The sequence below is a fragment of the Xenopus laevis genome, chromosome 5S, assembly GCF_017654675.1.
Source record: "Xenopus laevis strain J_2021 chromosome 5S, Xenopus_laevis_v10.1, whole genome shotgun sequence".
Classification (NCBI taxonomy): domain Eukaryota; kingdom Metazoa; phylum Chordata; class Amphibia; order Anura; family Pipidae; genus Xenopus; species Xenopus laevis.
In genome coordinates this window covers 102,668,128-102,681,447 of record NC_054380.1, presented here as the reverse complement: position 1 = coordinate 102,681,447, position 13,320 = coordinate 102,668,128, and the positions used below count along the sequence as shown (strand labels likewise).

At 38.7% G+C, this 13,320-nt stretch overlaps 1 protein-coding gene across 1 annotated transcript in view; it reads left to right on the top strand.

Annotated features, from left to right (window-relative positions):
- The window catches only part of schip1.S (schwannomin interacting protein 1 S homeolog), a 212,173-nt gene that overhangs the window by 63,058 nt on the left and 135,795 nt on the right, over nucleotides 1–13,320 (top strand). The window contains exon 4 of the mRNA XM_018264559.2: nucleotides 4,995–5,145. Coding sequence (XP_018120048.2) covers nucleotides 4,995–5,145 — 151 coding nt within the window. The remainder of the gene's footprint in view (nucleotides 1–4,994; nucleotides 5,146–13,320) is intronic.

The following is a 13,320-nucleotide window of genomic DNA, read 5'->3' as shown; positions in this document are numbered from 1 at the left end:
AATTAGAGGTTTTTGCACGGGATATAAATCTCTGAGAACCACTGTGGCCTATATAGAATGACGTTAAGACCTCTCAGCATACCAACTGGAATCAGAGCAATGTAGCAGCATCCTAGAACCCAATAATCTCTAATTACACAAAATATGCATTCAACATCGCTTTGTTCTCCTTAAAGGAAAATCTTGGGATACACTGTAAATCATGGGAAACTATCAATATGACATTAATCTCAGCCCATAATCTTCTTACTGTGCCTGCTGAGCTGCAAAATTAGAATGCCCGGCATTTGTAAAATCATTTGATTATGGAATAATATATGCTGCTAAACCTACCATTATTTCACATTCCTATTACCCTTTATAATAGGGTCAGTATCTCATGTGCTGCACCAGAAGGCAGAAGCTTCAGGCCAAACATATTATAAGAGCCAATTCACAATTAGACAGTAGGGAGCTAAGATTGCTCATTAATTCAAACATGCTTGAGGCTTTCCAGGTAATAGAAAACCAGCAATTAAAGAAGATTTCAGGCTTTAAATCAAGCAGAATGATATGGAAGTGGGCAGTACCCTCCTTGTCAGGTGTCAATATTGGCTTCTGTATTACAAGCTAATGGTGCTGAGGGCCCTGTTTAATGTTCTTATGCAATGTCACAAGTGATACATCATTGCATAATTAACAGAATCATTACTAAAACAGCTGAAAGGTCTTTCCTTTGTGTTTGTGGTGTGTCTGTGTAAGGGCTCTTACACACGGTCGTTTTTACCTGCGTTGTGTTTTCTTACATTCAGCCGCAGGGGAGCGCAGGAGTAGATGCAGTCAATTATTTTGAAGGGGGCTGCACTCACAAAGACGCATGTATGCGCAGAACGCAGGTGAAATGCAACATACTGCGTCCCAACCTGTGTTTGGCGCTTACATGCGAGCACAGCCCCCTTCAAAATAATTGACTGTGTCTACTCCTGCGCTCCCCTGCGGCTGAACGGAAGAAAGGTTACGCAGGGGAGCGCAGGTAAAAACGCCCATGTGTAAGGACCCTAAATGCCCAGGTAAAAAGGCACCAACACCCTTTAACCATTTCCAGCAATAATTCCAAGGATGCTAGAGATTAACGACACTACTGTATTTCAGGGATCATTTTGTTTCTCTGTGATCATGCTATGTTGTCAGAACCTGCTGCTTCAGTCACACAAAAACACATTTGATCCATTTTTAAAATATTATAGTTTCAAATATTTCAATATTATAGATCAATATTTTCAGGTGTCCTACAGTGGTGTTTCACCTAGAGCAAAGGTCATTGCACTGGTAAATTAAATAATGCTTCATTTAAATTAAATAATGAGTGTTCTGTTTTATGAAAATTCTCGACCAAATGTATGATATCCATAATGTCTGACTTATCCTTTGCAGGGAATTGAAAATGTATATTATTTTTTAGTGTAAAACACAATTACCTTTTCTAAGCAACTTAGTTAGCCTTAAAGGAATTGTACAGTGTAAAAATAAAAACTGGGTAAATAGATAGGCTGTGCAAAATAAAAAATGTTTCTAATATAGTTAGTTAGCCAAAAATGTAATGTATAAAGGCTGGAGTGATTTTATATATAACATGTCATTCAGAACACTACTTCCTGCTTTTCAACTCTCTTGGTTTACACTGATTGGCTACCCTGGCTACCAGGCAGTAACCAATCAGAGACTTGAGGGGGGGCCACATGGGTCATATCTGTTGCTTTTGAATCTGAGCTGAATGCTGAGGACCAATTACAAACTCACTGAACAGAAATGTACCATGTGGCCCCCCTTCAAGTCGATGACTAACTCAGAGTTATAGAGCTGAAAAGCAGGAAGTTGGATTCTGGCTGTTTTATTAGACATCTGTTCACTCCAGCCTTTATATATTACATTTTTGGCTAACTAACTATGCTAGAAACATTTTTTATTTTGCACAGCCTATCTATTTACCCAGTTTTTATTTTCACCCTGAACTATTCCTTTAATTCAATAAGCCATCCTTCTTTATACCTGTTGAATTCTCTGCCTACCTTTTTTCTGTGATGCTACGGCAATGGTTATGTTATTTTATTATAGCTTGGGCTTGTATTAAAGCTAATTCCCATTTATCTTCTATCTTAAATTCAGAACAACTGCTTGGTTACTGGGATAAAGTACAAGTTAGCAACCAGAGAGCTGCTCAACCCGTTGCCAGCAGGGTACCTTTTATCTAGCTATGCTGTGTGTTTCCAGACAAATCGTTGCACAGCATAGATCAAAGAAGAACCCAGAAACATAAACAATGCCAGTCAGGTACTTGACAGCCAGTGCTGTAGATTTTACAATGAACAACAGCTAAACTGTTAAACTGTAGATGAAGTTCAAAAAGTTAAATCGTTTGCTCCTGAAGCAAGCTAATAACCATCCTGTACCTAGATATTTAATCCTAGCAGGAAACAGATACCCACTTGGTCTGACTCAGTATATCTGTCCAGTCTGCAGTTTATATTGGCCCGAAAAGGAAGTGCCTAGAATGTATACTTCCTTATAAAGGCCTCTCTGGTTTTGACATGGACATCCAGATTTTTGGGATAAAACTGCCTGACCTGGATCTTCCTAATCTGGAAAAACAGGCAGAATTCCCTGAGAATGACGTGGCAGCGACAAGGCAGCGACATAAGCGACCTTGATCTATAAAACTATTAGTCATTTAAATAAACTTGTTTAACATTAAACACAATTATAAAATGGTACTATCAGTAATCTATACTGCAAAAAATAAACCTACATTACAAAATGTTTAAATGAAAGGAAATTGATTATTATAAATGGTGTTGGCTGATTGGTAAAACTGAAAACTGAATTATGATGATTGTAATATATAATCCTCATCTTGGTACTGTTACTCACCTATCAATGATAACCATGCCACACACAGATGAAAAAGAGAATTAGGGTGTTGATTATAATCATCATCAGGATTTACAGGTCAATCAGCCAACACCATTTTTTATAATCAATTTCCTTTCATTTAAACATTTTGTATTGTAGATTTATATTTTTGCAGTATATATTACTGATAATACCATTTTATAAATGTGTTTATTCTTAAACACGTTTATTTAAATGATTATTATGTTGATAGATCAAGGCCATTTTTTTTTAAATACCTGATATTGGAACATGGCTTTTGAGTGGGTAGGGTACTCCAAAAGTCCTACCCCCTCAGAAGCCATGTTCCAATATCTTGTAGTTGTCTGCAAGTTTGGATATATGGCTCTGAACTATTAGGCTGTATCTGTGCTATAAAACCGGCAGTTCTAGATGCATACAGTAGCTGGCCACAGAGACATAAAGAAGTGCACAGGGCAAGTTTTCAGAAGGCTTTACGCTGCATGTCTTGCATGTGAAGGTTTTTTTTGGCTCCTTTTAGCCCATCTCCCCCTAACCAGGTTCGGTTTTCTGCTTCAGTGTGAGAAACTCTAATATAAATCAAGAGCAGACAGCTATATTTTTATTTGTAGCTACTGGCATCATCTTCACTCAGGCAGAGAAATAATGGAAATAACATGCCAGTTGAGAAAAAAAAAAATTTTAAAAATGTATATGAGGTTAAAAGGTGCCAGTAAAAGCTTTATGTTTAATCCGTGTGCCCCCATAAAAGGGCAACTAAAACCTTACCTCTATGCCAGGTCTATCCATCTTGCAGCATCGGGTGGTTGTTGACTACAAATCCCAAAATTCAGTAACAAGTCTGCAGTTACAACACCAGGAGGTCTGCAATATATAATGGCAAGAGATTTGCTTTATGGCCTGTAAAGTACAGCTTTGGCTTCTATGAATCAAATGGCCAAATGATTAGGAGCAAAGTGACATACTGTACTTTAGGAGCTGCTGTCTGCTGAAATAAGTATTAGCAGCACTGTGCCTATAAAAGAAACACCAATGTGGCCCCATACTGCACAGCTATGTATACGAGGAGCTTAGTGGTTCTGTGCTGGCATGTGAGATATTCAGCTGACACTTGAGTGGCTGGATGTGGCTTCATCAATGGCTTTAAATGAAAAAAACATATTAGTGCCAAACATTAATAGAATTTTTATGTTTTTTAATTGCCTGCATGGATGGAAACGTCTTTTTGTGGCAAAGACTGCCACCTGGTGAATAATAAAGCGCTTTACTGCAAATAGGATTTTATCTTAGGAGACACACTAGGCTCCATATGACCTCATTTCAAAACAGTAATATTTTTTCTTCTTTAAAAATTAGGTATGATCTACTGATTCGCTGGTAATATATACAAGATGATCGTGTTTGTTATAGCCAGTGCTAATAATGCCCACTGATATTTGAGCGGTACAAGTATGGGACCAGTTATCCAGAATGTTCGGGACCTAGGGTTTTCCAGATAACAGATCTTTCCATAATTTGGATCTTATACTTTAAGTCTACTAGAACATCATGTAAACATTAAATAATCCCAATTAAGTTCTACTTCCAATAAGGATTAATTATATGTTAGTTTGGATCAAGTACAAGGTACTGGGGCTCATTTATCAACACTGGGCAAATCTGCCCATTGGCAGTTACCCATAGCAACCAATCAGTGATTAGCTTTTTAAAGCCAGCTGCAAGTAGAACAATGAATGCAGCAATCTGATTGGTTGGGTCACTGCCCATGGGCACATTTGCCCTGTGTTGATAAATTACCCCTTTTTTATTACACAGAAAATGGGAGTCTATGGGAGAGGGCCTTTCTATAATTCAGAGCTTTCTGGATAATGGTTATCCGGATAGAAAAGGATGAATAGGACAAACATAATAACTGTGTCTATCCAATTATTGCCCAAACTGGAACAGATGAGATATTATAGTGTTTTGGTGGAAATATACAATCCAATGGGTTGAGCTACTGAATATGGTTTGAGTGGCCTGAGTATTAGGCAATATTACAGTATGTTGCTGGTAGCAAGGTAACCAATATGTGTTCTGTCTAGCATTCAGAGAGCATGGCGGGATTATCTACAGAGACAAGATTCTCTGCATTCAAACTGCATGGAGAAACGCAGTCCATCCCCATCGTCAGTGTCCTCCGACAAGATGAGCAGCTCCATCAGTATGAACACCTTTTCAGAAGGATGTACTCCGGTGAGTATTTTATTCTTACATGAATGTGGCTTGCGTGAGCTTCCAGACTGCTTCTCATCTTTTACTGGAGAACAACAGTCAGTGTAGGAGATGTTGTTAAACTACAGCTATTGGATGCCCTGAGGGGTGCAAGTGACTGTGGTTGAAAAACATCTGGGGCTGCTATTTACCCATCACTGGAAATGCGGGGCTTTATTTTGTTTCTGTATATATTTGTTTCAACATAACATGAGCAGAGTTTGTTTACAAAAGGAAAATACATTCTTATTTTAAAATAATATTGAATCAGCCCTTATCCAGAAGTTTTTGTTGTATAAATCTGGACAAGATGTCAATTGGCGATAATGAATAACTGCATAAGTGCTGCACTGATGGCTTTCTTAGAATATTGTATAGAAACCAACAGAAAGTTGCTGTGCATTTAACTCATTTCAATCAGACTGTTTCTTGCAAGATTGTTCTTGTATTGCCCATGCTTTTTCCTGAACGCTAAAATATTGCATTTCTGTGCCTGTTTTTTTTTGGGGAATTTGCATTGTGCATACATTTTTGCAAATGGCTCACAAATCAGATGTGTGTTTGCGTGAGTGCGCTCACTGTGGGAGGCTGTTGTGCGCCAACAGTTAGTTAAATTCGCAATTTGTGTAACTCAAACGCAGCCCTTGCGCTGCGCATAAATATTTGAAATTTGTGATTTTTGCCATATTTAAATGGCTCTTATGGACAGTCACAATGTGAAAAAAATTCATAATTCTGTTTGCACATTAAATACACCACACCTTATTAAATATAACCATGTGCAGGGCAAATATTCAATGTGTCTTTATTTCACATTATTAGTGTGAAATAAAGACACATTGAATTGCTGTGGTTCTCCAGAGTTTATTTGAAGCTGATTTGGAAGGTTTGTGGCTGGACGGGGCTTCTACTCTGTTGGAGATACCCTGAATACAGTGAGTGAGGGATCACCAAAATATTTGAAAAGGATTTGTGCAGGTCAAATATATTCACTGTGCAAACACGGAAATTCGGCTCTTCTAGTGCAAAGAGCGCAATTGCACTCTCTACACTAACGATGTGGACCCCCCGCCGACCCCCGTCTGGCGCTGACGGTGAGTGCCGTGGGGAGGCGGGGGCAGCAAAAATGAAGGCCACCTCGGGTAGGATCGCCCCTGATCACTATTAGATACTTGCCCATTGATCATATGAGGGAGTAGAAGGACCTGGAAGTCAGGATCACATATTTGTTCTAGATTCCATTTATCATACAAATATCACCTGCATTAAAACAAAAAAGTATTTGCATACTCATTTACAGATTTTGTATTTTATTCAGCAGCACAGTGGTCTGTTCTCTCTTCCATGAGAGGAGGAGGATTCTAGCAGCAGAAGTAAGAAACAGACTGAAGCCAGGAAAGGTTTGAGTTAGGGAGGTCAGTCAGGAACATAGAATGCTATAATCTAGGACTGGAATAAGATAATTTTGCAAGGTTGCAATAGTCTAGGTTGGATAGGATGAGGGTAAGGATAATGGCCTTAGTTGTTTCATGTGAGAGAAAGGGATGAATATTTGATAAAGGAAAAGTGACAGCTTTTGACATAATAACCACAGAAAAGAGTTAAAGATTACCCCAAACAACATGCTGAGTTAACTGGTTTAATAATGCTCATGTCATTGGGGAATCATCAAAACATACATGTTCCACTAGGGGGCACAAGGATATCGTCTTAAGCTAGCTATGGAAGTCAAATTTCTATTTCCCTCTATTTTCATGGTAGCATAGTGTAACTCATAAGGAAAAGTACGTTTTACATTCAGGAAACCTCTCATTCCAACTTTTTCCTGGCAATCAAAAAAGAAGCAATAGCCAATAAATGCTGGTATTTTTACTGACGTGCATATAGCTATAAATATGGTTTATTTTTATCCTTTTTTATCCTTTACCTTTTTCGTTATTGCACTTTATGCAAGTTCCTGACATTATATGCTAATTAGCAGCCTTAGCCATGTGGATGTGGCTGGAAGAATACAGTGTCCTTAATTAACAGTTCCATATCCAGATGCCATATCTAGTGTGTGAGCTGGAGTCTAGTCCACTACATATCTCTGCAGTAATAATAACTATTCCTAGTGACACAAGCATCTCTCTGACATACAGTATTGTGCGAGAACACACACTTGTGAGAAGGGATTTTACTTCAAACCTAGTGTAAGTATCAAGTGCCTTTTGTGCACAGTCCGGTCTACACCTGGTATTAAACATGTGCAGGTAATTAAACGCCACTTTAGTGTGATAACTACTGACAGCCTAACAAGGAGTTTAATTAGAATATATGGTCTGTAAGGAAACACATTTGGCAACCCGGGCTTCTTTCAGAGCCAAGAGATAAAAAGCAAGAAAAGCTCATGTTTCTTCTTCTATTTTGAGAATCACCATCATTCTAGGCAGGATAGACTGATTTTTATAGAGATACTCCCCTGCTCGTCAATCAAAAGCCAATATGTCCATTTTGTGCTTAATGGGAGGCCATCATCACAAAATGTACATTACTTTATAACCCCATTTCGTTTTAAGTTTTAAGCAAGCTGAAGTAAATTCTGTTATGATATATTTACCCCTTTTAAAAAGCCTATAATTATTTGTGTAATTATTTCCACGCGCTTAAACAGTGCAGTGTTATCAATTCAGAATTAAAAAATACCCTTTATATGTACTATGTTTCTGGGTTTAGTAGTCTTTCCTAGGCTAAGTTTAATAAACTAGCTAGTTCTCTCACATCTGTAGTACTGTATGCAAATGAGCCTTTCAAATAAAGGGTAACTATAACTAAGTCTTGAGCGTATTGCTTTAAGAGGCAGAAGAATGGTTCAGTGCTGGTGGTTCTGGCTCCATTAGGGCAGGCGCTGATGTCAATGTATAATTGCTGAAAAGCACTGCAGAATATTTTGGCACTGACTAAATAAAGAGTAATAATGGCACATCAGGATGTTCCTCCACCATTGACTTCATTGGCACCACCTGTCACTGATTTTATCATTATTATTATTATGTTGGCACATTCAGGCCAAACTCTGCCTGTACATGTGACAGTAGGTAGTTGCCAATCAAGTCGGTGGCAAACAGCGCGGGCACAAAACATCTGTGCACACTGGTCTGTATCTTCTAGCAAAATCCATCTGGTCGAAGCAATACTTCTGGACTGCCCTCCTGCACTGTCCACTGTATTTATATGGATAACAACTGCAAACAGAATTTTATAAATCTGCAGGGGCTGCCATACCAGTTGATCTGTGGTTATGAAATGTAACATGATCATTAGACTCTGTTCAAAAGGTGTCAGCTTTCATGTAGCATTAGTGTTGCAGTGCACAAAAAATCTGATGCCTCATAAATCAGCAACTAAGGTAATTTAGTGTCAGGACAGCATCACCAGCAAATGGCAGATGAGGTGACTATTATCTGTTAAAGGGAAGATCAAGTGAAATCATTCATTCAATAGCTCATTAACAACAAGCGAATTACTCCATTCCTGTCCACACTCTTGCCATAATAGATTCATTCCATATACTGTAATACATGAAATCTTTAAGCTACAGAACATATACACTGCATAGAAAGAGGGAACATCTTTGGTTCTTTAAACCTTGCTATTATTATTGTGCCATCTCATATAAACTATAACTCTGATTCTGACATGGTTTCATAGCATGAAGTTCTTGCACTTGGAACTGAAAGCCATATGATGGGGTAAAGTACCCGACATTAAACATATATATTTTTTAGCGGAAGATTCATTTTTTCCTGCCATTTATGACCTTTATTGTGCAGAGTGGTTCCACTGAAACCAACATGCTTTAGCCACGCAGACAAGGAAAAACATATTGGCTGTATTGATTCCATTTTCATTGGTGAAGGAGGAATAGTTTTACTAACTGACTTTAAATTTTAAATGTGTTATCATTGCCCATTAAAAATAAAATTGTCCTGGATTCTTAACTACTGTATTTGGCTGAATCTTAATAGAGAACTCAAGCTTTAAAATGAACATGGCTGCATTTTATATGCTGAACTAACGTAACAGGCCAGAGGCTCAGCAACAATAACAAGTTAAGCCTTCAGAGTTGTCCACAGAAAAATGGACATCATGGATCCTATTGAGTGTCACTGGCACTGTACATGCTCTCTCCCTGCAGCTCTTGAGCTGTTAAATTGAGCTTAGTTGCCAGTAATCAACAAGAAGAAAAAACTTTTCCTGGCTGCAGAGTGACAGATCTTCACTACTAAAGGTTAAGGTCATTGCTGGCTAGCAAAGAATCCTAAAGCACAGTCATTTACTTTTTCTAAGCATAGGGCTGCCACATTTTGTTGATTTGAAGTCCGGCAGGGGATGGGATAAGTGATGTAAAGGAGTGATGGTGACAGCAGTGGGTGAGACTACGACGCGGTAACCAGCAATTGACTGATCGCAGCATCATTTACTTTAGTCCTGTCCATATTTCCTAATCTGGAAATTCCGGAAGGCGGTTTTCAACCAGACAGCCTCTCCAAAAACTGACATTTCAATGTGAAAAACCAACCCTAGCAAAGCACTAATGGGAGAAGTGTGTGTCCCTTAGTGTACATTCAGCAAGTACTTCTTTCCCGTCCGACTGCAGTCTGCACCATGTATTAGATTGTGGTGTGTGAAAGACGTACAAGTAAGGGGAGGAGGTAAACACATATGAATGCAGCACTGCTAAATGCAGACAGTATTGTATTGGGAAAGTAGGCACAGGTTTCTGCACCCAAAACGGAGCTCAGAGACCTATGAATAGCAATAACAAATGCCAAATACAAAAAAATGGCTGTAATTAATCATTACTGTGCAGCATTTGTAACCTGCTTCATTGCTAAATTTTAGTTCTCCTTTAATCACATTAAAATGTTGTCAAATCCACAGCATTTTTTTTGCAATGGCACTTTCACGCTTTCCATTTTTTTAAAGCATCAGTTTGAAGGGTCTTTCTCTGGGGACATTCTCTGTGCTCCAAACCTCTGCCTGAGGGAATGGCATAAGCTAAAAACTTGTCCTGGGGATCCCTAATACCAGACAGCTCAGTCAATGCTTATTTAAAGAAAAGAAAATATGACCGATTTATTTATACTGTTTTTTTTTCTCTTTTATATTTTGAAAAATTAGAAGAATTCTTAGCCCGGAGCATGAAAATGATGAATTTAGGCCTATTTCAAAGACAGAAATGACAATAACCAGCAGTAGGTTGGTTATTGCTGCAGCACTGCCATAATGATATATTGGCTGTATGAATGTTCAGATACATATCTTGCCTCTCGTATCCAATCTGTCCCATAGGATTCCACTCAGTGCACTTCATGTGCTCATACACGCAATATGAACAAATCAATCTGCCACTCTGGCTATTATTATGTCAAGCATCACTAAATCCAAGGCAGTAAAAAAATCTGGGCAAAAAATAGCAGCAAAATGCAATGTAAATGTTAGTGAGTACTGCAAAAACATTATTATAATTTGACAATTCATTTGTTTTATAGAAAATTAAATACTTACTAGAAAAAATTGGCCTTCTTAGAGAATGTGTGTATTAAACTGACACCCCAACGTGGAAAAGCACAAAAGCGCTCCTCTTTGGACTTGTGGCAGTGCTGCACTGTCCACCCTGCTTGAAAAATTTTCCGGTGCAGAGTGTGGCATCAGTGAGTACAATGCTGCCCAGTTCTAATTGCCACCAGTTAGGTGCTCACAAACCTGGGAGCAGGAGAAGGGCAAAAAAACGAATTCACCGTGGTGTGTCTCTCTACTGCTGGAACATTCTCCAAAACAATAAATGTAAATTTCAAAAAGTTCCTTATTTCAATGAAAAATCATTCAAAGTAGTCTTAATCCCAAACAGACCTCCAGTCCAAAGGCCATATAATTTAATTAGTCAAACAAAAACAAAGGCGGGATAGACTTACTGTTAGTTGAGCTGATTTAAAAAAGTAGAAAATATTTATTAGGACATATTCATACCTGACGCATTTTGTGCCATACTCAGAGGCATGTTGGGGGGCACCTATATGCCTCTCTCTTTCTCTAATGCCCCTCATGAATTCAGCACTGCCAAATGTAGGCAGTGTTTTATTTATTGGAGGAACTAACATTTTATAAAGTGCAGAGTACAAAGTGCAGAAAACAAGGCAAATTCTGTTTTTTGCCTGTTGCCCCCTGCCTTGCACTCTTTAAATTACCTCCCAGAGTCCTGCTGCCACCCCTATGAATATGTCACTGACTGGTAGTCCTGTATTCATGAGGAGTGGTGAGAGTCACTTAGGGACCACCTCTATCATCTCATAACATGCTCCTGAATGACCCAGGCTGCAACAGTGTGTCACAGTGGGACCTGGATTTTACTATTGAGTGCTGTTCTTATATCTACCAGTCAGCTGTTATCTTGTGTTGGGAGCTGCTATCTGGCTACCTTACCTACCTTGTTGTTTGGTGTTAGGCTGCTGGGGTGGGGAGGTGGGCAGGGAGGGGGTGATATCACTACAACTTACAGTACTGGAGTAAAGAGTGACTGAAGTTTATCCGAGCACAAGTCACTTGACTGGAGGCAGCTGGGAAACTGACAATATGTCTAGCCCATGTCAGATTTCAAAATTAAATATATAACAAACTGTGTGCTCTTTTGAGAAATGGATTTCAGTGCAGATGTCTGCTAGAGCAGTACTATTAACTGAAGTGTTTTGGAAACACTATCCCAGGATAGTATCCCTTTAAGGACAGGGCCCCTTAAAGCTCGTGCACTTCTGTCTGGTCTCACTTTGATCAAAAAACACAGAACAATGGACCTTTAGAGCACTGTGTTCATTTGCAGCCATAATAACGGTTATATTCACTCCAGTAAAGAAAATTTCATAAATCCAACTAATGTATCATTTCTGCCCCTCTACCTATGTGCTCTATGTTCAGGTGTGATCCCATACTGAAATTCTTATTTGTTTTAATGAGGCTCAGATAGATTCCCTATCACACATCACGTCTTGCATTTGTTTTTGTGGCATTTACATTTGCTGTTATTTGAGAGAGCCCCAGAGAGTGGATTATTTTTCTGAGAAACCGCAACTTCCCATGGGAATTGACTGGACAGTCTGCATAACATTTTTTACAATAATCCTGATGTTTTCAATCCTGCATCCTACTTTTTAGACAGAAGCTCAATAAAATAAAGTCTCTTTTCAATCTGGTGTAGCAAAGTGCAAGGATTTTGAAGATATCTCTAAGATAAATGCTTAAAACTCATTTTATCTTTTTGTGCTTCTTTATTTATTGGAACCTTTAGCTGCTTATCAAGCTCTTTGTTGTACAGGGGGAAATGATGGTATAATTAGCACTCAGAGTACAGAATGGGATAATTAGCGATAATAGAATTGCCTGACTACGGTTTCTTCTGCTTTGATTCCAAATGGACAAATTATGTATAAATAGTTGACTATATTGCCTATTGTACCATTTTCTTGTTTGTTTGGCGCTATTGTTCCCAGTTGAAGGGCTGCACATTTTACCCTTTCCAACATTGCTGGTTCTGACCAGGTGCACACCCTAATCTTCCAAAACCTGTAAAACTTTTGGATAGGTCCAATGTAAGATTGTGCACCCTTAATGTGGGTCACTGGGTTTGACTACTTAAAGGGATATTTTATATTGGTCTGTGCTTTCTTTTAATTATTAACATTTGTTAACTGTTATCATTTTTATTTCACTAGCCTCCCACTAACATGAATTTTGACAAAACATCTGGTTGACAGGGTCAGCGCCCAGCCCATCAACTAGAAGGGAAAATCATTCGGCATAGGCATAATACTGGCAGAAGATCAAACAACTGCTGGTGGGATGGAAGTGGGGAGGCCCAAAGGTATAGCAGTCCTGGTGTGGATTCTTTTAATAAATGTTTATCTAAGGTTTGGGGCAGGGAGGCCAAATGACTCCTAGTTACACCAATGATTCTTATACAAGATTGGTACTTTCTCCATTCCCTGCTATACAGGTACGGGACCTGTTATCCAGAATTCTCGAACCTTGGATTTTCCAAATATGGGGTCTTTCTGTAATACAAGTATAGGATCCCTTATCCGGAAAACCGATATCCAGAAAGCTCCGAATTACTGAATTACT